This window comes from Mus pahari, chromosome 4 (assembly GCF_900095145.1).
Source record: "Mus pahari chromosome 4, PAHARI_EIJ_v1.1, whole genome shotgun sequence".
Lineage (NCBI taxonomy): Eukaryota > Metazoa > Chordata > Mammalia > Rodentia > Muridae > Mus > Mus pahari.
Window position 1 is genome coordinate 78,877,227 of NC_034593.1, and position 27,552 is coordinate 78,904,778.

General features: G+C 51.1%; 4 protein-coding genes across 8 annotated transcripts in view; 2 read left to right on the forward strand and 2 right to left on the reverse strand.

The window, feature by feature from the left end:
• The window catches only part of Smg5 (SMG5 nonsense mediated mRNA decay factor), a 26,725-nt gene extending 17,031 nt beyond the window's left edge, over nucleotides 1-9,694 (forward strand). For both annotated transcript variants that reach the window (XM_021195550.2, XM_029537528.1), the window contains 10 exons: nucleotides 138-313; nucleotides 1,061-1,136; nucleotides 1,714-1,889; nucleotides 2,735-2,893; nucleotides 5,579-5,638; nucleotides 5,967-6,126; nucleotides 6,656-6,746; nucleotides 7,693-7,767; nucleotides 8,128-8,266; nucleotides 8,400-9,694. In XM_021195550.2, coding sequence (XP_021051209.1) covers nucleotides 138-313; nucleotides 1,061-1,136; nucleotides 1,714-1,889; nucleotides 2,735-2,893; nucleotides 5,579-5,638; nucleotides 5,967-6,126; nucleotides 6,656-6,746; nucleotides 7,693-7,767; nucleotides 8,128-8,266; nucleotides 8,400-8,483 — 1,196 coding nt within the window. In that variant the 3' untranslated portion in view covers nucleotides 8,484-9,694. The remainder of the gene's footprint in view (nucleotides 1-137; nucleotides 314-1,060; nucleotides 1,137-1,713; nucleotides 1,890-2,734; nucleotides 2,894-5,578; nucleotides 5,639-5,966; nucleotides 6,127-6,655; nucleotides 6,747-7,692; nucleotides 7,768-8,127; nucleotides 8,267-8,399) is intronic.
• Nucleotides 9,695-11,976: 2,282 nt separating this feature from the next.
• Nucleotides 11,977-16,042, forward strand: Paqr6 (progestin and adipoQ receptor family member 6). 4 transcript variants are annotated; one of them, XM_021196547.2, is made up of 8 exons: nucleotides 11,977-12,027; nucleotides 12,439-12,514; nucleotides 13,087-13,214; nucleotides 13,294-13,496; nucleotides 13,574-13,700; nucleotides 14,472-14,568; nucleotides 14,779-14,929; nucleotides 15,213-16,042. In XM_021196547.2, exons 2-8 carry the CDS (start codon nucleotides 12,464-12,466, stop codon nucleotides 15,485-15,487), a joined length of 1,032 nt encoding a protein of 343 aa, XP_021052206.1. In that variant the 5' UTR covers nucleotides 11,977-12,027; nucleotides 12,439-12,463; the 3' UTR covers nucleotides 15,488-16,042. The 4 variants fall into 4 exon arrangements, with proteins under 4 accessions (XP_021052206.1, XP_021052208.1, XP_029393588.1 ...); XM_029537729.1 differs by lacking the exons at nucleotides 11,977-12,027; nucleotides 12,439-12,514 and adding an exon at nucleotides 12,978-12,995; XM_021196549.2 differs by lacking the exons at nucleotides 13,294-13,496; nucleotides 13,574-13,700.
• A 78-nt stretch (nucleotides 16,043-16,120) lies between these two features.
• Nucleotides 16,121-17,094, reverse strand: Bglap (bone gamma-carboxyglutamate protein). Its single transcript, XM_021196617.1, has 4 exons — nucleotides 16,980-17,094; nucleotides 16,803-16,835; nucleotides 16,603-16,660; nucleotides 16,121-16,397 (listed from the first exon to the last, which is right to left on the reverse strand). Exons 1-4 carry the CDS (start codon nucleotides 17,041-17,043, stop codon nucleotides 16,265-16,267), a joined length of 288 nt encoding a protein of 95 aa, XP_021052276.1. The 5' UTR covers nucleotides 17,044-17,094; the 3' UTR covers nucleotides 16,121-16,264.
• A 9,079-nt stretch (nucleotides 17,095-26,173) lies between these two features.
• Nucleotides 26,174-27,552, reverse strand: part of LOC110320642 (polyamine-modulated factor 1) — a 15,659-nt gene continuing 14,280 nt past the window's right edge. Inside the window, exon 5 of the mRNA XM_021196744.2 lies at nucleotides 26,174-26,578. Coding sequence (XP_021052403.1) covers nucleotides 26,525-26,578 — 54 coding nt within the window. The 3' untranslated portion in view covers nucleotides 26,174-26,524. The remainder of the gene's footprint in view (nucleotides 26,579-27,552) is intronic.

A 27,552-nucleotide genomic window follows, 5' to 3' on the forward strand; every position in this document is an offset into this window, starting at 1 on the left:
AATGGGGCACGGATTTGACCGTGAGTGATGTCAGAACGCATGCCCTAGGCTGACTGATGAGTGGGTAACGTTCCCTGAAAACGCTGGAGCCTGTTGCCAAATGCTGTTACCCTCTTTCTCTCCTTTGCCCAACCCAGCCTCTGAGGATGGCTCTGAGTCAGAGGGGAGCGAGTCCAGCAATCGCTCCTGTCGCAACGAGCGCAGCCTTCAGGAGAAGCTGCAGGCCCTGATGGCCGAGGGTCTCCTTCCTGCCGTGAAGGTCTTCCTGGACTGGCTTCGAACCAACCCTGACCTCATCATCGTGTGTGCACAGGTGTTTATTCCATGTCCTAATCTTCAGGTCCTAAAAGGTTGGAACAGTGATGAGATAGGAAGGGGCCTAGGCAGCTGTGTGGTGATCTGCCAAGAACCTCATTGGCCCGGCAACAGTAGGCATGACCTTCTCCCTCAAAGAGTGTATGGCCAGGGGACAGAGAAGAAGCTGCTCATTCTGCTTTATTCTCCCAAAGCTGGCATAGTAACTGACATGCTGGGTAATACAGGAGACCAGACTCAGTAAACATGAAAGAATACAGAGGAAAGAGACAACAAAGCAGAGGGCAGCTACAGAGATGGCAACGTGGAGCAAATTTGAGGCTTTCCAGCCAAGACTGAAGCTTAGGAGCTCATCCCTTAGGAGCAGTGTTGCCAGGCTTGCTGCCATAGGGGCTGCGTGGGGCCTGCACCACCACCTTGGGGTCAGAGGCTTGCTCTTGAGCTTCTTGCTGCAGGCTTGCGCTCAGCGATGGAGTCTCACTCTGTGAAAGGCCTTGTTCCCTTCCTCTGAGTTTCTGTTAGAGAGGAGAAGCTAGCCCCTGGCTCTGGTGTTCACAGTCCAGAAATCCGCTCCTGAGGCCCTGCTGGGTCCCATTTTCCCAGTCATCCATGAGCTCTTTCTGTTGTTAATCTGCCTATCAGGTCCCTGTGGACCTCATAACACAAGACCTCAGGTATGATACTTGCCCTCTTGCTGCTCTCCTGCATTGTCTGTGGCTGGAGGACTCCTCCTTTTTCTCCCCAGAGCTCTCAAAGTTTGTGGAACCGCCTATCTGTGCTGCTGAATCTGTTGCCAGCATCTGGTGAGCTCCAGGATTCTGGTGAGTGGGCCCCTGAGACTGTCTTCCCTCTCACCGGCCCCATCAAACCTGGTAGGGCCCGGTCCTGTAACTTAGCATTTGGGATAAGGAGCACCTCCCTCTCACATAGCAGTCAGCATATGGTCCAGGCCTCTCCAGTTTCCACACTACTGCTCCTAGTGAGCTGGTGGTCTCATGTGCATAGGTGTGCTCCCTGGGGAAGGAGTGGGAACAGAGAGGAGTCTGGGAGCCAGGGTTGTCATAGTCATCTCTGTGCTGCTTGCAGGAGTGACATCCAGAGTTGACCATGAGTTCATCCCCTTTTCCAGCTCCCAAGTAGAAAGCCCCTGGTGTTCTGCCTCCTGAGACAAGCCTGCCGCTCTTCTCCTTTCCACCAAGGGTCTTCCCAGGCCGGCTGTCCTTGTTCTCCCGCCCTACTTTCTCCTCCAGTTTTCCAGTTTTGGTGTCTGTCCTGCCCCTGCCAACCACCTGTCCTAGGGCTGTCTCCTGTCTCAGTCTGGTCATTCCCTACAGGAGGTTTGTAGCTCCTGTGTGGTCATTCTCCAGGGCACTGCTCTGATTTTCTCCTTCTTCCTAGGCCTGGCTCTGTGTTCTGAAGTCCAGGGTCTTCTTGAAGGCTGTGAGCTGCCTGACCTCCCTGCTAGCCTGCTGCTCCCAGAGGACATGGCACTGCGTAACCTACCTCCTCTGCGGGCTGCTCATAGACGCTTTAACTTCGACGCAGATCGACCCCTGCTCAGTGCTTTAGAGGAGGTAAGGGACTTGCTTCATGCCACAGGCCCAGGCTTTGATCACACAGGACAGCAAGGCAGGGATTATCAAGGCCACAGACTTATCTTGACAGGTGTCTCCTTTTCCGTTCTTCTTCTACTGAGGGCAGAGCAAGTTAATCAGGACTTGGGATCTTCAGCGTCTCTCGGCCTGCCCAGAACTGACCATCAGTCTGAGTAGCCGAGCCAGAGAGCACATGCTTTGGTCACCAGCTTTTTCCCTTGAGTCTCTCATCACATAGGCCATTTGGGGGCAGCAAAGGGAAGTCCAGCCAAAAAGGCAGGCCACTGAGTTTTCTTGGCCCTCCTCCTGGCTGCTTTCTCCACAGCCAGAGAAGCCTGGCTGTACTTGGCTTTATTTTAGGGTTCTGGGTCAAATTTATATCTTGCAGGGAGGAAGAAGCAGGGTTTTACTGACCAAAAAAATTGAGAAGTGTGATCCTTGTTAAGTTTCTTTTGTTTACATTTGTAAAGCTAAGAGCCCTAGAAGAGGTGGCATTAGAACCCAAGACCCCTCACTCCTGGACGCAGTGCCTTATCTGTCTTTTTTGCTGTCTTTTTTGCAGTACTGGGTATCAAATGGCCCCATACCTGCTGGGCAAGTGCTGCCCCGCTGAGCACTCCTAGGTGTCTCTAGGCCCCGCTTTGTCTGCTGGTAGCAGTTACCAGTCTGCATCATGGTGCCTTCCCCACTCTATAGACCATGTGCCTTTCCAAGGAGCCATTCTGCTGGGAGGTTAATGGGGTGACAGGAGAGCGAGAGCAGAGGCTATTGAAGGGGCTGCTGAGAGCCTGCTCAGACCGACTGGGTCTCCCTTCTCCCCGCAGTCGGTCGTGCGCATCTGCTACATCCGCAGCTTTGGGCACTTTGTTGCTCGCTTACAAGGCAGCATCCTACAGTTCAATCCCGAGGTTGGCATCTTCGTCAGCATTGCTCAGTCTGAGCAGGAGAGCCTGCTGCAACAGGCCCAGGCCCAGTTTCGTATGGTAAGTCAGCCTTCCCTTCCCTGGAAATTCTTTCCATTGGGCTCAGCTGCACTGGTGATTCTCATTTGAAGAACTAGGAAACCAGTTTGGAGGCCCAGCAAGACCTAAGAAGTGTGGCTCTCCTCAGTAAGTCTTGAGGCCATGTCTGTCACCACTGAGTCTGAAGTAGACGAGTCACTGAACCCTGCTTGGCTAGCTTGCTCTCATGTGCAAGTGCAGGGATGCATGGGATCAGCTCTGTGGGGGGGATGGGATGGTGGTGCTTGTCAGGTACCTTGCGTGCTGTCCTAGGCAAGGGACGATCAGCAGGTGTTCCCATGCCTTTCTTTCACCAGAGGTTAAGACTGGGGAATGGAACAGAATGTGGGACTCAAACAGACATGGTCTCATCCAAAGAGCGGGCAGTGTCCTGTGCTGCTTGGCACAAGCGCTGAGAGCTCACTCTTTGGTACTGGCCAGTCTTTTGACACTGGGCTTAGGTAGTAAATGTGGCAATCTCGTCACTTGTCTGTCTATACTCGTGTGCAACCCTGGCAGTGCTGTCCTTCCTGAGCGCATCAGCACTTTGTAGTGTTGGTGTCCCGCGTGGGAATTATGTCCCCTGTGTGTCAGCCAGCCTCAGGGCCCTTCACTCCAAGCCAGTGCTTCCTGATGCTCTTACTCTCTCCTGGCCATGAGCCAGCAGCTTCCAGATCTCTGAGTCCCATTGCAGTGGACACCGTGACAGCGTGTCAGGGGACATGTTCCCAGAAGCTCCCTTCCTTGCCTTAAGAACGAGTACATTTTGTCACAAACAAAGCTTTTGTGTTAAGGCTTTAATTGGTGTCCTGACCAGGAAGATACAAGGGTGGGGCTACTGAAAGAGTGATGGGGAAGTGACACAGCTTCACAGAAAAGTTGTAGGAGTTTTGCAGGCATTTTGTCTAACAGCTCCCAAAGAGGTAGGGACAGGGAACAGACAGTAGTGCCCTCTCATGTGGAGCTGCATGCTGCAGGCCACATGACTTCTTGCTCTGCCCAGGTCACAGACTTACCCAAGGAGCTTGTCCTCCGCAGCCATCTCCCATCATGCACTGAGCACTCTGTGCTTAGTCTGTTTTGCACGTACCCTGTCTTCATCCACAGCCTCCCTGTGTCGCAGTGCCCGTGTCCCGTGTCCTCGTTTTATGTCTGGGAAAGCAAAGGGAAGGTCCAGGGCACCGAGTCAGGTTGATGTCACGGGGAAACCATAGTTCTTTGATTTGTCTCAGTTTTAGTCTCTTTTTAACCATATTAGGATTACAGTCATTATGCCACCGTGCCTGGTATCAAACCTGACTCATCCTGACTGTTATGGGGGCTTAATTTCTGTGTAGTCCACGTGCTCAGCAGGAGCTGTTGTCCCACTAAGTGTCTGCCAGGCTTAGGAAGTCTCTTGCAGGCCCTTCTGAGGCCAGGAGAGCCACACTTGTCTGAGCTGCTGGCCTAGTGGTGCCCTTTCTTTAGTTGCTATGGCTCTCCCCTTCCTGCATTCAGGTGGAGTCACACACTTGCTCTGATTGCTGAGGGGAATTACACAGGGGCCTTGATTCCCTTTCTGGATCAGTGACAATTGAGCATAAAAAGTCAGGTTCATAGGCTCCGTTTCTGCAGTGAAGAAAGAAGGGACGCTGACCACTGTGCACTCTCCGTTTCTGCCTGCTGGCCACCCTGTGAGAGTGTAGCCTCTGCCAACCCTGCCACCCTGGTCTTTCCTCCTTTGCTACTGTTCCCCAGGGGCATGGTTGGCTTTTAAGGCAGGGCAGTTCTTAACTGTGCAGGCGTCTGCAGGGTAGGAGTGAGTCTTGCATAACCCTGGAATTATTATCAAACCAAGTACTGGGATTGTAGAATTATCTACTTTGGACTTATTAAAATGACGTCTGAGGAAAACCTGGTTCACCTGAGAGCCTTCAGTGGTGCCAGTTACCTCACAGGACAGAGTGTGAAGGGCTTAGAACTTCAATTTGAAAATGAAAGAATTCCAGATAAGGTGAGGATGGGCATTGGAAGTGTAGGAAAACTGCTGTGGCTGTGCTTAGAGAGCAAGGATGAATTGGAGCCAGAGCGACGTGGCCTAGAACACCCTGGAAGGGCTGTTGTTGGGCTAAGCCTCACTTCTGGGAGAAGGGAAGGATGTTGGTGTGCTGGTCAGAGGTTCACTTGACAAGGCTGGCCTGCTGATGACGTATGTGGTGAGAGGGGAGACCGAACCACCCTGAGCATTCTGACTTTGGCAGTTGGGTCACTTAGCAAGGGAAGGAGGCTGGGAGCAGGAAGGAGTGGGTGGGTCTATGGCAGGCAGGTGCACGTGTGGACAGGGTGGGCTGCTCTCTACATGGGAGAACACTGGCAGGTCAGGAGCAGGCCAGGGTGTGTGTGCTTGGTATCTCCTGAGGGGGACTGGCTAGGAGGAACAGAGGTCAGGGCTTACATCACAACAGGTAGTATCTTACATGCTAAAAGTGCTCAGCTGTCTCCTGTACCAGGAATGACCTACCGTGGGTCGGTCACAGGGATTGTAGAATGAGTTAGCAAAGTTTCATTTTCCATGCCTCCCTTCCCACCTGTAGGAGTGTCAAGGGACTTCACACGAACCAAACCCAGTCCTCTGAGTCCAGAGGAGGGACCACAGCCCTGCTTCTCATAACTATAGTTTCCTTGTAGGCAGAGGAGGAGGCTCGGCGGAACAGGCTCATGAGAGACATGGCTCAGCTACGATTACAGGTAGGCAGTGTGCCCGTCCTCCTGTCCCTGCTCTGGCTTTTGCTTAAGCCCATTGTCAGCTTTACCTGCCCTGGCTGTGGTCCACTCCTCAGCTCTTTCCTGACCTCCAGACTGTTCTCCCTGATGTTCAGCCTCCTGCTCACCTTGTCTTTTTACCCCAAGCTTTGTGTTCATGCACTTTCCCCAAGGTCACTGTTGAAAAGACTCCTGACTGCATAGCACTAGGAGGAGCTCTGTAAGAGCTACCTTGGCGCTGGCTGCCTGGTGTCTTCTCGGCACAGACCACTGGGTTCTATGCAGCTTCAACCACTCAGCTTTTTCTTACCAGCTCGAGGTCTCCCAGCTGGAAGGGAGCCTGCAGCAGCCCAAAGCTCAGTCAGCCATGTCTCCCTACCTCATCCCCGACACCCAGGCCCTCTGCTACCACCTCCCTCTTATCCGCCAGCTTGCCACCAGTGGCCGCTTCATCATCATCATTCCAAGGACAGGTAAGCTTACAGGGAGGTTGGGTGCAGATAGAAACCAAATAAGGGTCCCGAGTTCAAATCCCAGCAACCACATGGTGGCTCACAACCATCTGTAACAAGATCTGACTCCACTCTTCTGGAGTGTCTGAAGACAGCTACAGTGTACTTACATATAATAAATAAATAAATCTTTTTTTAAAAAAAAAAAAAAGAAAGAAAAGAAACCAAATAGGGGATTGAGAGGCCCTTATCTGATGTCCAATATGTATGTGGTCTTGGTCAAGTCCTATGACGGGTGGACTGCAGCCTCAGCATAGGCATCTATGTAAACACTGCTGCAGAAGACATGAGAAATAGATGAGAGATGTAAGTGGAAGGTCCTGGGAAGTTGCTAGGCACATTCCTGTTTGGTCATGTTTTCAAAGAGCCTCTGGAACCTTGTGGGCACCACAGTCCTGCATACATCTCCCATACCGTGTAATTTCCTGCAATGTGGTCTGCAGTCTGAGTTTACTGTCTTGTCCTTACCTACCCCTGCTCTGCCCACCAGTGATTGATGGCCTGGATTTGCTGAAGAAAGAACAGCCAGGGGCCAGGGATGGCATCCGGTACCTGGAGGCAGAATTTAAAAAGGGAAACAGGTGAGAGAGTGCAGATGTGGCTGGGATCTTGTGCAGCCTGCTTCACTATCTGTGTTCAGGAGCTCTGCTCTCTGTTCGAGGGAGAACCATGCCTCAGACCTTGCTCACATGATTCACATGCCGCTTTGGGAGGTCTCAGCTGCTTGAGACAAGGAGATCAGAATAGCTGAGAGCCCTAGGGAATTTGAGCGGCTGCCTTGTTTCTGAGGCAGACTTTGGACAGCACCTGCTGGGAAAACGTAACAGTTGGGGCTCAGATCCTGACTGGGGCTCCTTTGAAGGCGGAGATCCAGGGAAAAGCAGGAGCTCAGCCTAGGCCCGCCCTTCCTTCCTTCCTTCCTTCCTTCCTTCCTTCCTTCCTTCCTTCCTTCCTTCCTTCCTTCCTTCCTTCCTTCCTTCCTTCCTTCCTTCCTTCCTTCCTTCCTTCCTTCCTTTCTTGTTTTTTTGAGACAGGGTTTCTCTGTGTAGCCCTGGCTGTGGAACTCACTTTGTAGACCAGGCTGGCCTTGAACACAGAACTTGCCTGCCTTTGCCTCCTGAGTGCTGGGATTAAAGGCGTGTACCACCACGCCCGGCGGGCCCCACCTTTCTTAGTCTTTGGATTGAGGGAGCAAGAGGAGAGAGAGCTCTCCACCCTGCCTCTGGCCTGCCTGGCCAGGAAGCTGCACAAGGCCTGCTTGTTTGGAGGTCACCGCTCCAGTTTGAAAGCATCTGCTTTTGCTGCTTTCTGGCTCCTCCCCTGGGAAAGTCAGAAACTTGATGTTATCGGTAGAGAAAGCCAGCCCAGTGTCCAGAAAGCTACTTTAAAATGGCTCCAAACAGCTTGATGGGAGGGACACAGCTGCCCTGTCTCCCTGAGCTGACATGTCCTGCCCAGCTACAATGGCCTGCTTTGTGTGAGGCGCCCTCCCTATCACCCGTCCCACCTTTGTGATCTTCTTTGCAGATACATTCGCTGCCAGAAAGAGGTGGGAAAGAGCTTTGAGCGACATAAACTGAAGAGGCAGGATGTAGATGCCTGGTAAAGTGTCCGCCCTTCCCCTTAGAACCTGTCAGGAGCTGACTTGCTAACCCCTCTGTGAATTCCTCCTACCCTTGGAGTGGGATAGGTCAGCGTAGCCTACCAGGGCCCTCTCATGATTCCAAAGTTGCTTTAGCTCAGAACCCTTCTTCCATCCCTTGAGCAGATGCCTAGGCTCAGCATCCTTGGCCACACCCTCCTATCACTTTTGCCAAGGCCAGCTTCTGTGCCCCACTGCCACCAGCTGCCTGTTCTATCTCCTAGCACTCTCCCAGTCTCAAGCTTGCCCTGTCTCCTGGAGAGTCTTAGGTTCAAATTATGGAAATGCCTGACCTTGTTCCCTTTACCCCACATTCCCAGGACTCTCTATAAGATCCTGGACAGCTGCAGACAGCTGACTCTGGCCCAGGGGGCAGGGGAGGAGGACCCAAGTGGCATGGTGACCATTATCACAGGCCTTCATTTGGACAACCCCAGTGCACTCTCTGGGCCCATGCAGGTGAGTCTCGGGTGAGTTGGGGAGCATGGACATCTTGAGACCCTCCAGACAAGCTGCCTTTCCAGCCATTACCCCTCCTCAGCCCTCTGTTTCAGGTTAGTTCTCCTCATAGTCGTCTTCTGCCATTCTCCAGGCTGCCCTGCAAGCTGCTGCCCATGCCAGTGTGGACGTCAAGAACGTTCTAGACTTCTACAGGCAGTGGAAGGAGATTGGTTGAGACTGGCCTCCAGGCCCTGCCGTGGGGCTGACTTCAGATTTCTCCTGCTCTCCCTGGCGACCAGGACCACCACCTGTAGTCACCCCACCACATGCAGACTCAAGCAGGCAAACAGGAAGGAAGGCCGGCTGCACTGAGGCTGCAGGGAGGGCCCAGTAGCCAGCGGGGAGGATGGGGGCCCCTGTTGCCAAGGCGAAATCAGGAAAGTGGGGAAGTGCTTGGAGTAGGAGTGGCTATGGACCCCCGGCCAGCCTTCCACCTTAACCCTGCAGTCCCCAGGGGCAGGGGCAGGCATGGGGGTCTGCATTTCATTGGAGCAGTTCCTGGACTTCTGAGAGGAAAGGATGACAGAAGGGCCCTGTCCTCACCCAAGATTCAGGGTGGGTGGGGCTGGGAGTTTGGACCCCCTAGCTCTCAGGGAAGAGTTGGGAGATACTGAGTGTCTGCATGGTTCTCTGCAGACCCCACCCATCCTCAAGGACCCCCTCATCCCTTGTCTCCCATGGGGAACCAGCTGTGGGGGCTCTTAGGGAAGCAGGGTCTGCACACTTGGAGGCCCCACTTCTCTGCTGCTGCCCAGCTTCCAGGCCCACTCCGGGTGTGGGCTGGCTGGCTGGCTGTACACCAGCAGTCATCCCTTCCCCACCAGCAGTCATTGTGCTTTGTGCTCTTGGTTGCTGTGCTGGGATAGGGGGTGCCAATGAGGGAGCGAAGGCCAAGGCCACCCCTCTCACCATCCAGGGAGGGCTGGAGGAAGGGTGGCAGAGGGGCAAGGTCCCTGGGAGCTGCTTACTCGGGGCCCTCCTCCATCCTAGACTACCCTCCTTTTGCCCATCTCCAGGACTAGAGCCCTGGTAGGCTGAGCACAGCTGGCTTTGGTGTCAAGTGACAGGAGCAGAGATCATGAATACTGGGGGCAGAGTAGCTCCCTGAGAGCAGAGCTATATAGGGGAGGCTCTGGCCAGGGTGACCCCAGTTCTACCCCTCAGGCTGGAAGCAGAGCATAGCTGGGTCTGGGTTCTTTTCTGCTTCCCCCTCCTTGCCCCAACTGGCCTAGCTGCTTTGGCTGTGCTTAAGAGGAGCTGGCTTCCTGCCTTCCACTAAGAAAGAAGGTCTGGGAAAACCAGGGAACAGTTGGGGTTAGCACATTTCCAATTCTGGCAGACTTGAGACTCAAACATCACTTAATAAAGACCCCCTTCCCAAGTGCATTCTGCCTGGTGTGTCTTCTGTACAGGAGCTTTGCTGGGGTGGGTTTGGTGTGCTGGGCAAGTGCCACACTGAGAAATACACACCTTCTTAGACTCAGGCTTCACACTTGGAAGAGAGTCAACCTTGATGGGGCTGGAGAGATGACTTAGTGGCTAAAAGCACTTTTTGCTCTTGCAGAGGACAGATTTCAATTCCCAGCACCTACATGGTGGCTCACAGTCATCCATAGTCCCATTTCTAGGAAATCTGGTGCCATCTCCCACTTCTGACTTCCATTTGCACCAAACATACATTGTAAGGATTTATCCAGGCAAAACACAAACACAACGTTGACCTTGAACAGGAAATACTAACATTTTTTAAGCGTATGCATGCCACAAACGTCCTTAAGTTCCTTTCAGGTCCTGTCCCAGGTTACACTTACACAGAAACAGGCTGACCATTCAGGCAGATAGAAGTGAGTTCAGCAAAGATAAGACATCTGACAGAATTGCACCCAAGGGGTTGGGTTGGGTTGGGTTGGGTTGTTTTGGATGTTGTTTTGTCTGGGTTTATTTGTTTTGGGTTTGTTTTTGTTTTTTCCAGACAGAGTTTCTTTGTAGCTGTCCTGGAATTTACTCTAGACCAAGCTGGCCTTAAACTAAGAGGTCTCTGCCTGTATCTGCCTCTTGAGTGTTGAGATTAATGGCATGTGCCCCTATGCCCTGCCAGTGATTTTTTTTTTTAAAAAAAAAAAGTTGTTACCCAGGGTCTTGCCTACCTTGAATTATGCTTTTGTTGATAAGAGTACAGGGGACTTAATGGTAGACCTGGACTTAATGATGCTTGTGACCCTACATTGCCCCCTCTGAGGTGCCGGTGAGGTTTGCCTTTGATTGACCGTAAGTCACTGTATCCTTTGTCATGAGAATCAGAGGCGTGTCCATGTTAAGTGAACATTTACATCCTCACCTCCACTCCTGGCTGGAATACTACGTACGTTTGGGGTGTTTTAGAAGCAGTGCCTCCTTAACTAAATTCCCCTCGTGTGATCTATCAGTCCTGTATAATCAGTCCTGTCATTTGAGCTCCAGATTCACTACCACTGAACTGTATCACCAGCACATGCAGCTGAGTTCTAGGAAACTCAAGGAGGCTTCCAAACTGCTACATAGTCAACCCAGCCTTGGACTTGAGTGGTTCCTTCCATCTCTCCAAGGTTGAGAGCACAGAAGCACCATACCTGTTTTGCAGAAGTGTTTGATGAATCTACTGTCTGGGGCTGGCTTGGTGTTCCCAGTTGGGTGATGTCCTCCAGAAGGAATAAGGAGTGAGGCTTGAAATCAAGGTGCTTTATTCCTACCACCCTGGGTTGGCAACTCAGATTGTGGCAAGGTAAATTAGATTGGTGCACCCTTCTTCCCAGGTGGGCCAACATTCACCAAGGGCGAAACAGGCATTGCTTTTGAGATGCAGCTGCAATTGGTTTTGGAGCTTCCTGCTAGCAACCTCAGATCCTGGGAGACTCGGGCCAGGTGCCCTGGTCAACGGAGATTAGATCCCAGCTTGGGCTCTTAGCCTGATCTAGACAGCACAGTGAAGCGGGTCCAGACACACCCTGAAGGGCTGGCTGTGTGCAGGAAGCCAAGTGAGCTGCCTGCTAATGGGGCTGGGCCACCCCGTACTGCCCCCTGACAGGCAGACAAGGCTAAGATTGTTCCCCAGCTTCGCCCTGTCTCTCCATTCTGCCAGGCCTGGCCCACATCCTCAGTCACTTTTTTCCCTGTCAATCTGAGTGGCAGGAACCGGACTCTGCCTGTGGAGTCCAGTCAGCCTGGCTGGGAGCGTGGTCAATCTCTGGGGTAATGCAGCTCACATCTGGGGAAATGGAAGCAAAGCACCTCCCCAGCCTCGCACTCCTCACCGCAGCAGACCCTGCTGCCGAGGGCAAAGGGACCTCTCCCCGGTTCAGCTCAGCCGGGGCAGCTGGGCAACAGACACAGGCATCTCTCCTACACCTCTTCTTCACTTGGGATGAAGGGTCTGGGGACCAGGTTTGTGTTGTTAAGCTGGGCAAGATCCTCAGCACCCATCTCAGAGGACAAACTGATTGTGAAGCCCCCTAGATCCCAGAAAGACTCCAGAATGGGCGGAGCTAGAGGCAAGAAGTGAGGGTGGAGTTGCTGGTAAGTTTTAGTCTGAGACTGGAGAAAGGGTCCTATCTGTCCAGGTCAGTGGCCCCGCCCACTTCATTCGCCCCGCCCCTCCGCCGGTGCCAAGGAATGTGCTGGGCGAGGCGGCTGAGAGGCGGGCGGGGCAGGAGGAGCCGAGGCCACCGGGACGCGGCAAACAGGTCTGGGATGAGGGGCACGGGACCCAGGAGGGGCAGGGGCTCTGAGTATTCCCAAGGGCACAAGTGGTATCCTCTAGAAGAGGAGGACACCCCCTAATTCCTTGCCCTTCTTTAGCAATTTCCTCGAGGGCACCAATTTTGTGTGTGGAGGTCTTTTGGTCCTCTATGTGGGGCCTCCTGGAGTCAGGATTCTGGCCGAGGCGCAAATAGAGTTACTAACAGAGGCAGCCTCGCTGCTGGGGAGCCCTTCACTGCAGACCCGCAGAGACTGAGGATCTCTGAAGCAGGATTGGATGCCCCAGGCAAGGACGGGGGGGGGGGCGAAAAGAGGGGCCACCCGTGTGGCTGACTCTAGTCTGAATCTGGTCATAGGAAACTGGATGGGTGCCAACCCCTGACCTTTGTCTCCAGGTCAACGTGGAGGTATCCGGCCACCATGCTCAGTCTCAAGCTGCCTCAACTCCTTCGAGTCCATCAGGTCCCCCGGGTGAGGGGCCCCAATCCATCAACCTCGCCTTCCTCAGAGGACTCACTGGGGCAGAGATTTTTCTCATATTAGCTATTAGGGGAGTTCCTCCGGCAAACTAACTTTCTTACGTTTCTATTTCAGTATAGAACCTGTGACCTCTACCCACATTTCTAAACGTCCCTCCTCCCAGAATCCCTGAATGTGTGTGTGTATTCCCCCCATCCTATTTGATCCCAGGATTCTGGTTCTGTTGTTTGCCCTGTGGGTTTGGAAGGCTGGTAAGAAATAGGTTGGATTGTGTTTGGCTTGGGACCACTGCAATCAATCTCTAGTGCATCTTCTATCGTGTTTCCAGACATTTCTTATTTTGTTTTTTGTTTCCTCGAGACAGGGTTTCTCTGTGTAGTCCTGGCTGTCCTGGAACTCACTCTGTAGACCAGGTTGGCCTCGAACTCACAGAGACCCACCTGCCTCTGTCTCCCAAGTGCTGGGATTAAAGGTGTGAGCCACTACGCCCGGCTACCTGACACTTCATGGAGGGGAAAGGCCTGCTAATGATGACTGATCTGCTCCCCCACCACCACCCCCAGGTATTTTGGGAAGAAGGCATCATGTCTGGCTACAGATGCCCCACAAGCTCTGCCTTAGACTGTGTCCTCAGCTCCTTCCAGATGACTAATGAGACGGTCAACATCTGGACTCACTTCCTGCCCACCTGGTGAGCGAATTAGGTTCAGACGGGTGCCAGGTGGGCAGGGGGACGGCGGCCCCAGCGCCTGAGCAGGTGCCTGGCGCAGGTACTTCCTGTGGCGCCTCCTGGCGTTAGGCAGCCCGGGCTTCCGCGAGGACCCGTACCACCTACCGCTGCTGGTCTTCCTACTGCCCGCCTGCCTCTATCCCTTCGCATCCTGCTGCGCGCACACCTTTAGCTCCATGTCGCCCCGTGCTCGTCACATCTGCTACTTCCTGGACTACGGGGCGCTCAGCCTCTACAGCCTGGGTGAGCTGAGGGCAATGGAGTTGGGGGTCGGAATGCAGAGGGTGAGTCCGCAAGCCTCAGCTCGCACCTCGCCACAGGCTGCGCCTTCCCCTATGCCGCCTACTCCATGCCGGCCTCCTGGCTGCACAGCCGCCTACACCAGCTCTTCGTGCCCGCTGCTGCGCTCAACTCTTTCCTGTGCACCGGCCTCTCCTGCTACTCGCGGTGGGTTCTGGGCATCCCCAGTGTCTGAAAGGGTAGGCAGGGCTCACCCTATTATTACTGAGCCACCCCAGTACCCTATCCAGTATGAGGGAGGCCTTCCTGTTGGCCAGTATGCTATCCTGTATGGTCAACTTATGCTATGTCTTTATGGCCACTTAACAGATGTGACATTGACATGGGGCAGGGGTCCTGCGTCCTGAGGGCCTTCTCTTATTTTTTCCCTTTTATTACATGTAAACATATTTATTACATGTAAACATATTTATTACATGTAAACATATTTATTACATGTAAACATATTTATTACATGTAAACATATTTATTGTGTAGATACCATACCAGATGAGCTATTCCACCGGCCCCTGTCCCCTTCCTTTTCTTTCTTTCTTTCTTTCTTTCTTTCTTTCTTTNTCTTCCTTCCTTCCTTCCTTCCTTCCTTCCTTCCTTCCTTCCTTCCTTCCTTCCTTCCTTCCTTTCGAGTTTCTCTGTGTAGCTCTGGAACTCTGTAGACCAGGCTGGCCTCAGAGATCCACCGCCTGTCTCTGCCTCCCGAGTGCTGGAACCAAAGGAGATCACAGACTCACACATACCACCGCCATCTGGCTGAGACAGTCTTGAACCTGATCTTCCCGCCTCTTCCTCCCAGTGGGGTCACAGGCATGCCTCGACACACCTGCCTTCTGAATGTGGTCCTTCACCCCTTTTGGCCCCGGATAACCTCTTCGTGACCTACCCAGGAGTGGAGACCGACCTGCTTTTCTTGCCTCTCAGGTTCCCAGAGCTAGAATACCCCGGGTTCAGCAAGGCTCTCCGGACGGCTGCCTTTGCCTACCCCTTCTTGTTTGACAACCTCCCACTGTTCTACAGGGTAAGGGTACCGGGCTTTCAGACAGACCTTGCTCTACCTACCACCTTGACCTCGGGGGTTCTCGATCTCTAACCTCAGTTCTCTGCCTACCCTCCAGGCGCCGGCCCCTGGTGCCCACCCCCTGGGCATCCCTTCCCCCACCAGATCCTAGATGTCCCCTTTGTTCCTTCTCCCCGAGACGCTCCCCCGACAGTTCTTTTCTTTTACCAGCTGCGGCTGTGTTGGGGCGGGGCCCACAGCTGTGGGCGGGACGCACTGAGCTCCAGCCACGGTTACCACCTCCTCTGTGCTCTGCTCACCGGCTTCCTTTTTGCAGCCCGGCTACCGGAGCGCCTGGCACCTGGGCGTTTCGACTATATTGGTGAGCACCGGCCTGGGAGAGGAGACTGCTTTCCCAGCATGCAGAATGAGCTGGGAACATAGGGTTCATAGCCAAAGAGATAATCCAGCCCCCCAAGTCCCAGCCTCTCCCCAGGCTCAGCAATGAAAGAATTTAGGGCTTTAGGCAGCTCAGTCCAGTTAGTCTTCCAGAACCTCTAGGAGTCAGGTTTTCACCTTAGGCCCACGGGACAGGTGACTGCCTTGGATCACAAGTGAATCTATTCAAGCCGGGTCTTTACCTAACCAGTCTATCTGCCCTTCAGGCCACAGCCACCAGCTGTTCCATATCTGTGCCGTGCTGGGCACCCACTTCCAGCTGGAAGCAGTGCTGGCTGATATGGGATCCCGTAGAGCCTGGCTGGCCATGCATGAACCCACCCTGGGTCTGGAGGCCACTGTAGCCACCTTGAGCCTGGTAGTGATTGGGAACCTGCTCATCATTGCTGCTTTTACGGCCTCCTTGTTGCGGATCCCTGGAACCTGCCCCCTGCTGCAGGGTAGCCTACTGGAAGAGGGACTCCAAGCTAAACAACAGTGAGGCCCGTTGTCATGGAGGGAGGCGGAGGCCAGGCCTCATTGCCGTGGAGGTGCCCTGACATGGGCCTGAGAAGGTGGCGGCTATTCTGACCCTGAAAGGGGTAGCTGAAGAGAAGAGGCTCTCTAGGGATGGGTGGAAGGACGGAGGCCCCAAGAGGCAGGTGGTGGAGGTCTGAATGGACACAGGCAGGGGGCAGAGTGGGGATATGAGGCCTTTCCTGGGGCTTCTGCCCAGGACCTTGCTCACCTCAGGGCACCCTGAGAGCTTGTTCCATCGGGGCCACATACCCACCCTGCCCCAGGGCCAGACTGTGCCACTTGTCAGCAACTCTGTATCTACACACGAGCTGCTTGTCTTGCTCACCACTGTGACCAGGCCTTTGCCGATATGTGTGTTTGGATGTGTCCCCGGTGAGATAATGGCCGTGGTGGGGATTGCTGTGGGGAGGCAGTCTGTGGGGCTTTAGGGAGGAAAGTTGTTGTTTTGTTTGTTTTTGTTGTTTTTTGTTTTTGCTATTATCACAAAGCAGTAAAATAAAGAAGCAAATGAACTGGACTGTAGCTCTCTGGCATTGAGTGTGAAGCCTTCCCCGACCCCTACCACCACCACAATGGACAGACTCGAGCCCAGCGGTTCCTCATCTGGACTTTATTTTGGAGCGGCTGTGCCATCCATACTTGCAGGGCAGAGAGCGGGGACGGGGGGGGGGGGTGTTTGAGTCCTGGAGAGTAGCCAAAGCTGAGGCTGCCAGAGTTTGGCTTTAGGGCAACACAGGTCCTAAATAGTGACACCGTAGATGCGCTTGTAGGCGGGCCCCAAGCCAATTTGTTCCGCTAGCTCGTCACAAGTGGGGTCGAGCTCACACAGCTCCCTGGTGGGCTCCAGGGGATCTGGGCTGGGGACTGAGGCTCTGAGAAGCATAAAGTGACATCAACCAACACGCAGTGGCACTAACCAACACGGGGTACACACACCCTCTTCCCACTATACAAGAGGCTCCAGGGTCCTGGGCATGGGGATTGACCTGCACTGTGCAGTCCTCAGCAGGTCATAGAGACCACCCCAGCACAACTCCTCCCCACCAATATGGAAGGCCAAGGGCCCTGGCCACTTACCCAAGGTTGCGCCGGAGTCTGTTCACTACCTTACTGCCCTCCTGCTTGGACATAAAGGCTGTGGAGAAGATGCACAAGGTCAGGTAATTCTGGGTTCGGGAGGAAAAGTGGGGACACCCAGGCAGAAGGCAAGGGGATCTGGGGCTTAGGGGACAGGGTGGGGGCCAAGGCTGAGGCCCTGCCAGGCTTCCTGCCAGTACCTTTGTCAGACTCAGGGCCGCTGGGCTTTGCATCTGTAAAGCAAACAGTGTAGTTAGTTTTCTTTCCTCCCTGCTGTCTCCCTCTTGTTTTGTTCCTTCCCCTCTGCCATCCCACAGCGGATCGTGAGACCTTCAGGAGGGTAGTTACCCAAAGAAATGAACCAGGAGGACACATACCTGCTAGGTCGGAGAGACAGAACGCAGTCAGGGCGAGCAGAGTGAGTAGAGCGAGGGTCCTCATGGTGTCCGCTAGGTCTGCACCAAGCTGCCGTGTGGGACTTGTCTGTTCTGCACCCTCAGCGTCCAGTAGCATTTATATCTGCTACTCTATGCTCCCTGATGTAAGCAGGAGGGGCAGGGGATGCTGCCAGGACTAATTGGGGGGTCATGTGCTCAGTGGGTCAAACCCAAAGGATGCTGTGGTTGCTGATTGCAGCTGCCTGGGCAAGGCCCTGGGAGAGGAGGGGTCACAATCGGAGACTGCCAGGCTCTGCCATGGCCCCAGACCTCTTCCCTGAGGGGGCTGCTCCACCACCCCTACTGTGTGCTGTCTCTCTCAGCCTCAGCCAGAGCATTGGCTGGCCCTAGAGACAAACACCCTAGAGCAAACCCTAGAGATGGTGCAGAGATCTAACATCGGTTTGGGATAAACTGGGCTCCAACTCTCATAGCCTGTGATTTTCAGTGTCTGCCCTGAGATTGGGAGCCAAACCCCAGGGAGGGCGTGGTCAGTAAGGTCGGTAATGTCCTCATTTGCCGGGTTCAGGGCCGCTCCGCTCATCCAGTGGGGGGAAGTGTCCTGGTTAGTTTTATGTCAACTTGGAAGGAGAAAGCCTCAATTGAGAAAATGCCTCCATAAGATCCGATTGTAGGGCATTTCTTGTGGTTGGTAGGGGAGAGCCCAGCCCTTTGTGGGTGCTGCCATTCCTGGGCCTTGGTCTTGGGTTCTATAAGACAGCAGGCTGAGCATGCCATGATGAACAAATCAGTAAGCAGCCCCCCTCGATAGCTTCAATATCAGCTTCTGCCTCGCGGTTCTAGCCCTGCTTGTGTTGGAGACACCCCACAATAAGCTCCAGATGCCTGGGACCTCTGATGAAGACGAAGAAAAACTTGGGGGGTATTGGGTTTCAGAGCCCGAGGGTATGGCCTCTTGTAGGCCCCAATATGAGTTCTGAGAGGCCCCAAGGCCTGCTTCTTTGGTGCAAGCACCTTGTGATGCCATTTCTGCGATTATTCTTAGCACTTGTCATTCTATCAATTCACTGTTCCTTTTCTTTCTTCCTTCCTTGATTAAACCAATATTTGGTGACCTGGCAAGATCTAGTAGGAGCCTGCTTGATATCCACAAATTAGATGTTGCTAATAATTAAAGTGAAGGCTGTTCATGGATGAGAACATTCAAAAGAAATGTGTGTTAGTCACTTGCTCCAGGTGGAAATGAAAGTAACCTAGAGCCTGGGGGGGGGGGCAGTGATGAGCAAATCTGCAACTCTTCCCCAGGCTCAGTTCTGTATAATAAGAACAGATTTTTAAAAAAGGTTGTTTTTGTTGTTGTTGTTGTTTTTTAATGCATGTGAGTACACTGATGCTGTCTTCAGACCCACCAGAAGAGGGCATCAGATTCCATTACAGATGGTTGTGAGCCACCATGCAGTTGCTGGGAATTGAACTCGGGACTTCTGGAAGAGCAGTCAGTGCTTTTAACTGTTGAGCCACCTTTCCAGCCCAACTATGTGTTTTCTTATTCACCTACCGGGTATCCCTCTTCCTTGACGAACCCCAACTCTTGTCGAGGCTGGACCCCAGCATAGATGGTGCCCAAATGTGGGGCTCTTGGACCTTTAGGGTAAGTAGAAGGCATGACTTGAGCTGGTAAGGACCCATCAGGGAGTTCCTTGTACACCCCCCCCTACACCTTGTACACCCCCCCAGTCACAGATTAAGGCTGAAAGGAGTGAGTAGTGTTTCCCTCCCCCCTCCCCGACTCATAATGGGCCAAAGTGAATCTTCTAAGTGATGCATAAAAAGATATTAAAGAGATTATTTGCTGGGGGACCAGCCGTGGTGGGATGTTTCTTCTTTCTTTTCATTTCTTCTTGGGGCAGGGGAGGGGGAAGAATAAGGTGGAGGTTAAGACTTTGTCTTATGAGAAATTTAGGGTTGCTGTATAATAAAAAGCTTACTTATTTAAATCTAAGCTACGATGCTATTGTAGCTGACCTGCCTTCTGTGATCCTCTGAAGCGAGAGACTACAGTCTCTGGCACTTAGCAGCTCATCCTAAGACAGCAGGAGATTAAGGGATTAATTGCTGGAGCCTTTCCCTATTGTCCAGTTGCCTCTTGCTTGTTGGGCTAAGGGGAAGTTTGGAGCAATAAACTTCTATTGAACCAGAAGAGAATAACACTCACAGAAGGAAAAACTTTTACATAAGCGAATATGCATAATCTCACATAACTTCATATACAGATTCATGTATACTCATTCATTCATTTTCATTCAAACCCAGTTGGGCCCAGCTTGCATGCATTCTCACAATCACATACTTATACATACATATGCATACATTCTCACAATTACATACTTACACACACATTCAACTTACATATGGAACAAAAGACCAAGCACTGGTGCGGAAAGAACTCAATCATTCTGGATGAAAAAATGTGCTCCAATCTTTATTACATAGAGAAAGAAAAGGCTTCTGCCCTTTCAATGCTAAATGAATTAAACCCAAGTTTGTAAGAAAAAGCCTTGTTTCTTTTAATAAGACAGCCTGCCTTGTCCTTACCATGGGACCTGTTCTGTCCATGGTAAGGAGACGCCTGCCTGCTGCTTCTGCTCTCGGCAGCATCTTTTTCCCTCTTTCCCTCTGCATTCTGCACATTACTCTCTTAGTATTTTATGTTACCTATCATTTCTAAGATTCCACTCTGAATTCTCCTTCTAGTCTAAAAAGTGTTCTGTCTAAAAACTTCTCCTCAGCTCAGCTCCTCTTTCAGCTCAGTTCTCACCTCTGTTCCTCTCACCTCAGCCCCTCAGTCCTGACTCTTCTCCTTGTCCTCAGACCTTAAACATCTTTCAGAATACACGATCACATGTTACAAAGTTCATCACAAGTTTACACAAAAAAATCAAATCATAAATTGAAATAGAAGTTTATAACAGCTGAAGTTTACACGCATATCCATTAGGAGTAATTATCTGGCTGAGCATCCATCACTGGTCTCAGCGCCACAGGTTCAAAACACTAAGTTTTTTGTTTGTTTGTTTTTCGAGACAGGGTTTCTCTGTGTAGCCCTGGCTGTCCTGGACCTCACTTTGTAGACCAGGCTGGCCTTGAACTCAGAAATCCACCTGCCTCTGCCTCCCAAGTGCTGGGATTAAAGGTGTGTGCCACCACGCCCGACAGTTTTTTGTTTTTTTGTTTTTGTTAAAGATTTATTTATTATTATACATAAGTACACTGTAGCTGACTTCAGACACACCAGAAGAGGGTATCAGATCTCATTTGGGTGTTTGTGAGCCACCATGTGGTTGCTGGGATTTGAACTCAGGACCTTCAGAAGAGTAGTTAGTGCTCTTATCTGCTGAGCCATCTCACCAGCCCCATAACTAAGTTATTAGTGAAGTTTTATATAGATTAACCCAGCTGATATTTTATCTTCTGTCCTAACACCTATAACAAATCTGTTAAGTTCCCTTTTTATGACCTTTGGTTAATTGTTTTACAACCTCTTGGAATGTGCTCTGAGTAGGAGAAAGTCTGGTTACCATCTAAAAGCAATTAACTGGTGACACTTGGGAGACTGGCAGAGTTCTCATTGCAGCTTTGACTATCAGAAAATGGGACCTAATAGCAGTCCCATTATAAAAGAACTTAATAATCACAGATATAATTTTAGGAATGCTTATAGAATCATCATTAAGACTTAAGTCATCTATTTGTCTATATAGCACCACTACAAGACAGTGCATCTTTGTGGATCTGCAGAGATCTCCAAAGGTGTGTGCTACTACTTAGTGATTGCTATATATGTTTAATAATAACGGGAAAAGCATATTAATAGCAGGTATCTTTCCCAAAATGAGTCCCTTACAGACTCACTTAATAAGGGCTCACCTGTCACAGATGATCTAATAATCTGAAGCAGGCCATTTCAGGATGATCACCTGCTAGTTAATTTGTCCCATTATGGCTCCTGAAAATTATTATTAAAAAGGTATTTATTTTGAGCAACATTTTAATGAATTCATGCAGTTTGTTGAAAGACTAGTCCTTGGCTTCCCGAGAAAGGTACATTAGATGAGGGAGCCTGGAAAAAGGTAGGGATAGACTTTAAACAGTGGATGCTTGGACATCCCGATGAGGAGGATGGCATCCCAGAAAATGTGGTTAGCTATTGGTTTGTGGTTAAGCGGGCTTTGATCATGCATGCATGGGTCACTGATTTACCAAACTCACCCTCTGGCTCCGCTGCCGAGAGTGTGGCAGGAGAGTGTACAACTTTAATTTCAAAACCTAAGAAACGTGGGTCTCTGCCCTCTCCTGTAAAAAATTACATGGTGGAATTGGTGGATACTTCCCAACTCTTCTGAAAATGAGGGTGATGGACTCCTAGATCCAGGGGATGCCTTTGATTTAGAGGAAGAAGCCGCTAAGTACCATAATCCTGGTAGGCCCCCCTCTAATGCTCAGTGTGGACTTCCTAAGTCCAGATTGGCTGCTGCTGCTGCCAGTGAAGCTAGGAAATAGGGGGATCCTCTTTTTCAATGCTTTCCTATCCTATTTGAGAAGGGAGAGCCTGCACGGGGGCCCATGTCTTACAAGGTGATTAAGGAATTAAAGGAGGGAGTGTCTAAATACCGGCCTACTGCTCCTTGTGTTTTATCTCTTGTGGAAAGTCTAGCAGGTACCTTCTGCCTCCCTCAATGGCAAACATTGGCAAGATCCTGTCTTTTAGGAGGCGAATTTCTGTTGTGGAAAGTTGGATATGAGATTTAAATTAGGGAGCTTCTGCAGTCTGAGGGGATAAAACCCCAAGAATGGGAGGACAAAGGCTTCCCCCTCTACTCTATGCAGGCCTGGGCAAATGGGCCATTTTGGATGCTCCATTGGCTATACCAGCCCTCATTCTTAAAGAAATTACTGCTAGTGCTGTCTGAGCTTGGCGAGCTCTGCCCAGTGGTGATATTAAGATTGTTCCCTGGACTGAGCTTAAGCAAGGAAAAGAGGAACCTTATGCAGATTTTGTGGCCAGATTAATGGAAGGGGTAGGGAAAGACTATCCCTGAGGGACCTTGAGGTGACATTAAACAATTGGCCTATGAAATGCTGATAAAAATTGTCAGCCTTTACGGAAGGTAGAAGAAAAGGATCCACTCTTGGAGGTTTTCTTCGCTATTGTGCTGGACTTTCCCCTCCTGTGGTACAGGGCATGGCATTTGGTACGGGAACGGCCCCAGGACAGCACCTGCTCAATAAACAAAAAAGGGGAAGTCCGGTTCTGGGGCATGTTTTTCTTGTGGTCAGCAGGGGCATTTTGGATGAGACTGTCCTCTTAAAAACGGAAGTCGGTTTCCTGCTCCTGCAAAGCTGGCTCCAGTGCCTTCAAGAACTGTTCCTGCTACTCTTTGTCCTCGTTGCCAAAAAGGATTTCACTGACGATGCAACTGCAGGTCGAGTTTTCAGAGATGGGCAGCTTCTGTAGCCCCTCGGCAGGGAAATCAATGGCAGGCCCAGTCCCCTCAAACAATAGGGACCTCCTGCCTTAACCAGGCGAACAGTTGACACCTTGTTCTGGTGCCACCCCAGGGAGTGCAGGCTTGGACCTCAGTGCCACCTCCAGTTACATATTGCTGGAGACTTCCCACCCACATTAGTACCTACAGAAGTCTATGGACCCCTGCCATCTGACTCAGTTACATATTGCTGGAGACTTCCCACCCACATTAGTACCTACAGAAGTTTATGGACCCCCCGCCATCTGACTCTATGGGTCTGGTTTTGGGTCAGAGTTCCACATCTCCTCAGGGGACTCATGTGATTCCCGGGGTCATTGATGCTGACTAGACTGGTGAAACTCAGGTTATCATAGCTCCCCATCATTACACCTTACAAGTTCATTCAGGACAAAGACCTGCTCAGTTGCATCTCCTCCCATTGATTAGGAAAGGAAATTCCATTACTGCCCTAGAAAGAGGCAAATTTGGGTCTATTAATATATTTTGGGTACCAGAAATTACTAAGACCACTTACAACTTTATTGGTACAGGGAGCACCTATGGAGGGACTGCTAGACACAAGAGCTGATGTTTCATGTTTCAGGAAAGGATTGGCCCAATGCCTGGCCAACTCAGGTAACTGCGTCCAATTTAACTGGAGTAGGCATGACCTCTAATGTAATGTGACTTGTAGTTCAAAGATCCTTCATTGGAAGGATGGTGAACATGCAGGAACCTTCCAGCCTTGGATCATTCCTTCATTGCCTTTTATACTCTGGGGAAGCAATGTGTTGGATCAGGTGGGTACCTTATAATTTCCTCCAAGGATCCAGTGCTGTTGTAAATACAAAAAATGGGTTTTGAACTTGGAAAGGGTCTAGGAAAAAATTTGCAGGGACCGGTTCAGCCCGTACAGCCCAGACAGAAACAGAAGAGACATGGTTTGGGGTGCTCTTCTTTTTTTGCGGGGGGAAGGGGGGTTGCTGATGTTACAGCTGACAAAATCTCTTGGCCTTCTGATCAGCCGGTCTGTGTTGATCAGTGGCCCATTTATGGAGAAAAGATCCAGGCTGCCTATGAATTAGTGGGACAACAGTTACAGCAGGGACATATGACGGAATCAACGAGTCCATGGAATACTCCTATTTTTGTAATTAAAAATCAAGAAAACAGAGACTGTTACAAGACTTAAGAAAGGTTAATGAAGCTATGGAGGCCATGGGGGCGTTGCAGCCTGGCCTCCCATCCCCCAGTATTATTCCTTTGGGATATTCCCTTTTTGTTATGGATTTACAAGGTTGTTGAGGTTTTTTTTTTCTTCTTTTCTTTTTTACTATTCCTCTTCATCCTGATGATAGGAAGCATTTTGCTTTTTTTTTGCCTTCAGTAAACTTACAAAGACCTTACAAAAGATATCATTGGAAGGTGTTGCCCCGGGGAATGAAGAATTGTCCCACGTTGTGTCAAAAATTTGTGACCATGGCATTACAGCCACTTAGTTGAGGGTTTCCAGAAGTGATATTACATCATTATACGGATGGTATTCTTTTGGCTCATCCAAATTTGCAGATTCAAGTATCTTTCTAGATTGATTAAAGAACTGGCATATTATGGACTGAAAATAACTCCTGACAAAATACAGAAAGACCCTCCTTTCAATTATTTAGGGTGAAAAATAGAGACTTCTCAGATTTCTCATGAAAAGATTGCTCTAGATACTTCTCATTTAAACATTTAAATGATTTTCAAAAATTCTTAGTGAAATAAATTGGGTGAGGCTTTACTTGAAGTTGAGCACAGAAGAACTGAAGTCTCTGTGCCCAGCGTCTCCTAGACAGCGAACTCTCGACTCTTCAGTTCTGATTTCTGTCAAAAGTTTAACACAGGACATACTACTGGAATTCCTTATAATCCCCTGGATCAGGCTATTATTATTATTATTATTATTATTATTATTATTATTATTATTATTATTATTTTGGTTTTTCAAGACAGGGTTTCTCTGTGTAGCCCTGGCTTGTCCTGGAACTCACTCTGTAGACCAGGCTGGCCTCGAACTCAGAAATCCGCCTGCCTCTGCCTCCCGAGTGCTGGGATTAAAGGCGTGCGCCACCGCGCCCGGCTGGATCAGGCTATTATTGAAAGGTCAAATCAGGTCCTTAAGCTGCAAATTACTAAATTGCAACAAGGAGATTATAAATACCTTTTGCCTCATTAGATTTTCTCATTGTCTTTTTGTATTAAATTATTTATATAAAAATAATGAGGGTCATTCACGAACTCAAAGACACTGGAACTCTTTAGGTCCTATATATTCCTTGGTAAAGTGGAGGGACGTGGTGTCCTCCACATGGAAAGGGCCGGATGTTCTTTTGTCACCCAGCAGAGGCTACACTTGTATCTTCCCACAGGATGCAGACCCCCATCTGGATCCCAGATAGGCTTATCAGACCCTATTCGCCTCCCAGTAATAACAAGGTGAAGAGCCCGGCCCAGTCCTCGACAACAACAAAGACAACAACAAGTGAGCCTGCACATGATGAGACCTTCCTGCCCGACTCAGAGGGAACTTGTTTTCGCTTTCACTAGACTTGCCCTCAGGAACAGAAGCCACCACTGCTGAACCAGAAACACGGATCAACTCAATCTCCTTTCTTCTCAAGTGCTTTCAGTGGTTCAGGATGCCGGAGTGACTTTTATGCTTAGTAACCTTTTGCTATGCTTTCTCTGTTGATTTTGCAGGTAATATTTATCACTTTTTGTTATGTTTCTGATTTTTATTGGACTTATTTACCTGATCCTCCACTTTTTCATCCTACTTGGGACCATGGCCCTGTCAAGGTTATTATTAATACTAATATTTTAGGAGGAAAGAGTAATTCACATTTTAAAGAAAAATGTGTTGTTAATTTTAATTATCCAGGTATTGCTGGCTCTAAGCCAGTTTGTTTTATGGTTAGCAAGGATATTTTGGGATGTTTTCCACTGGAAAGGAGAGGATTTATATCTGACTCCCCAAGTCCTGCCACCCATCATCAGGGGTGGTAACGCAGAAAGAAAAAAGGACATTTGGTTTTTGAATTTCCTTGCTCCAAAGCTATCGGAGTTTAATTATACCTTGTTTTCCCAGCCTACCCCTGACCTGTCTTTGGTAACTCACCCACCAACCTGAATTCAAATGACACAGGCCAGGTAGGTGGGGCACAGAGGGCTAAACCCTGGGGCTTTCTGAAGAGCAGCTAGAAGGGCCCAGGCTGTTTATGGAGACAGGGGAGAGGAGAGACAACTATGGTGTCTTTTCTGTCCTTAGGGTCTCACAGACAGATCTAACCAAGCAGTCCCTGGTCAAGGTGAGGCTTTAGGCAGGAGAGAGGAATGTCTGTCCCACCCTAGGAAGGACTGACTGGCCTTCCCACTCATGGGCCTGGGAGAAGAGTAGGGTGGGAGAGACAAGGTAAGTCCTCCTGCTCAGCTACCTGCAGGCCTCATCACTCTCCTGTGCCCCAGAGAGCAGCACAGGGCACCACCGGCCACGGTGACAGTTCACCTCAGGAAGCCCCGGGCCTCTGCACGATGACATCCGAACAACATGCTCTTGGCTGTAGGCTTCCAGAGCCCTCAGACGCCTGGCAAGGAAGCCAGATTACAGTGTGGGAAAGGAAGTTTATTTACGGATGTGGGGAGAACATGGCAGGGCCCTAGGGCTAGCCAGCAAGGCAGCAATCAGTCAGGGAGAACAAGGCGGCAATCAGTGGAGACAGAAACCCAAATCCCGTCCCTCATGGGGCAGGGCTGGCTGCAACTCCAGAAGACAAAACCTGGTGTCTGAGGCCCAGGGTGGGAGTCCCAATCTTGCAGGCAGAAGATGGTGGCAGGAATCTGAAGGTAGTGTGACCCCAACAGAACCTACGCGGTGGTGGAGGACTCCATTAACACCTGGAAACTGGCTTCACAGGCGCTCGCTCTGCAGGGCCGGGCTCTGGGGCCAGCGGCTGCTCACTCCGGCGCCCTCAGCACCGACAGCAGCTCCCTCTCCTCCCTGTGCAGAGCCTGGAACCAAGGGAAGGAAATAGCCATGTGTGTCCGTGTGCCAGGCCCCACCCTGGCCCAGGTACCTCTAGAACAGTGCCAATGCTCTGTGGCTTGTGGCACTGGTCTTGGCGGGATGTGCCAGGAAAGGCCAAGTGGAAGTCCTGACCATCCATAGGTATTTATGGCAGCCTGGATGCCTTAGCCACCTCTCCTGGGCCTCTCCACATTCAACAATGGCTCTCTAAAGTGGCTGCAAATCCTCTGTCCTCACTGGAGAAACAGTCCCCCTAGTGCTCAAATTCCTACCCAGGGCCTAGGCATGCTGGGTAACTCAGAGAACGGAGACAGTGAAAAGGGCTCTGAGCTCCCACACAGGTCCCACAGCAAGCACCCGATCCTGCTGCTGCCACTTCAGACCAGGCCAGGATGAGAGCTGAGCTGGGGCGATGGCTACTGGAGCGGCTGACAGGTTGGGGGGCCAGGGGAAAGGGAGCGCTAAGGAGCCCCATGAAGATGGAGGGCAAAGCAGCTCCAAGTACCTGAGAGCCAGGCTGGGGGGACTGGGGACCGGAGGGCTTGGGGACAGGCCTCCCACCTGCTACCTCTGAGACTAGGGTAGGCAGTAGCTCACTGGTCACAGGAAGAGAAAGCCAGAAGGAACCAGGAAACCCTGGTCCCCAGAATCAGGATGGTCTACGCCTTAGACAGTAACTGTCCACTGTGCAGTGGATTAGACACAGACTGGGGAGCTGTGACAGATGAAGAGGACCTGGTAGTAACTCTTGTCACTCAGGACCTTCTGAGACTCTTGGAACTGCAGCTAAGAAGCCATCTCACCACCCCATCACAGCTGCCACCGGCACTACCCAGCTCCACTGCCTTAAAAGTCCCTTGGGAGGCGGTGGTGGCGCACGCCTTTAATCCCAGCACTTGGGAGGCAGAGGCAGGCGGATTTCTGAGTTCGAGGCCAGCCTGGTCTACAAAGTGAGTTC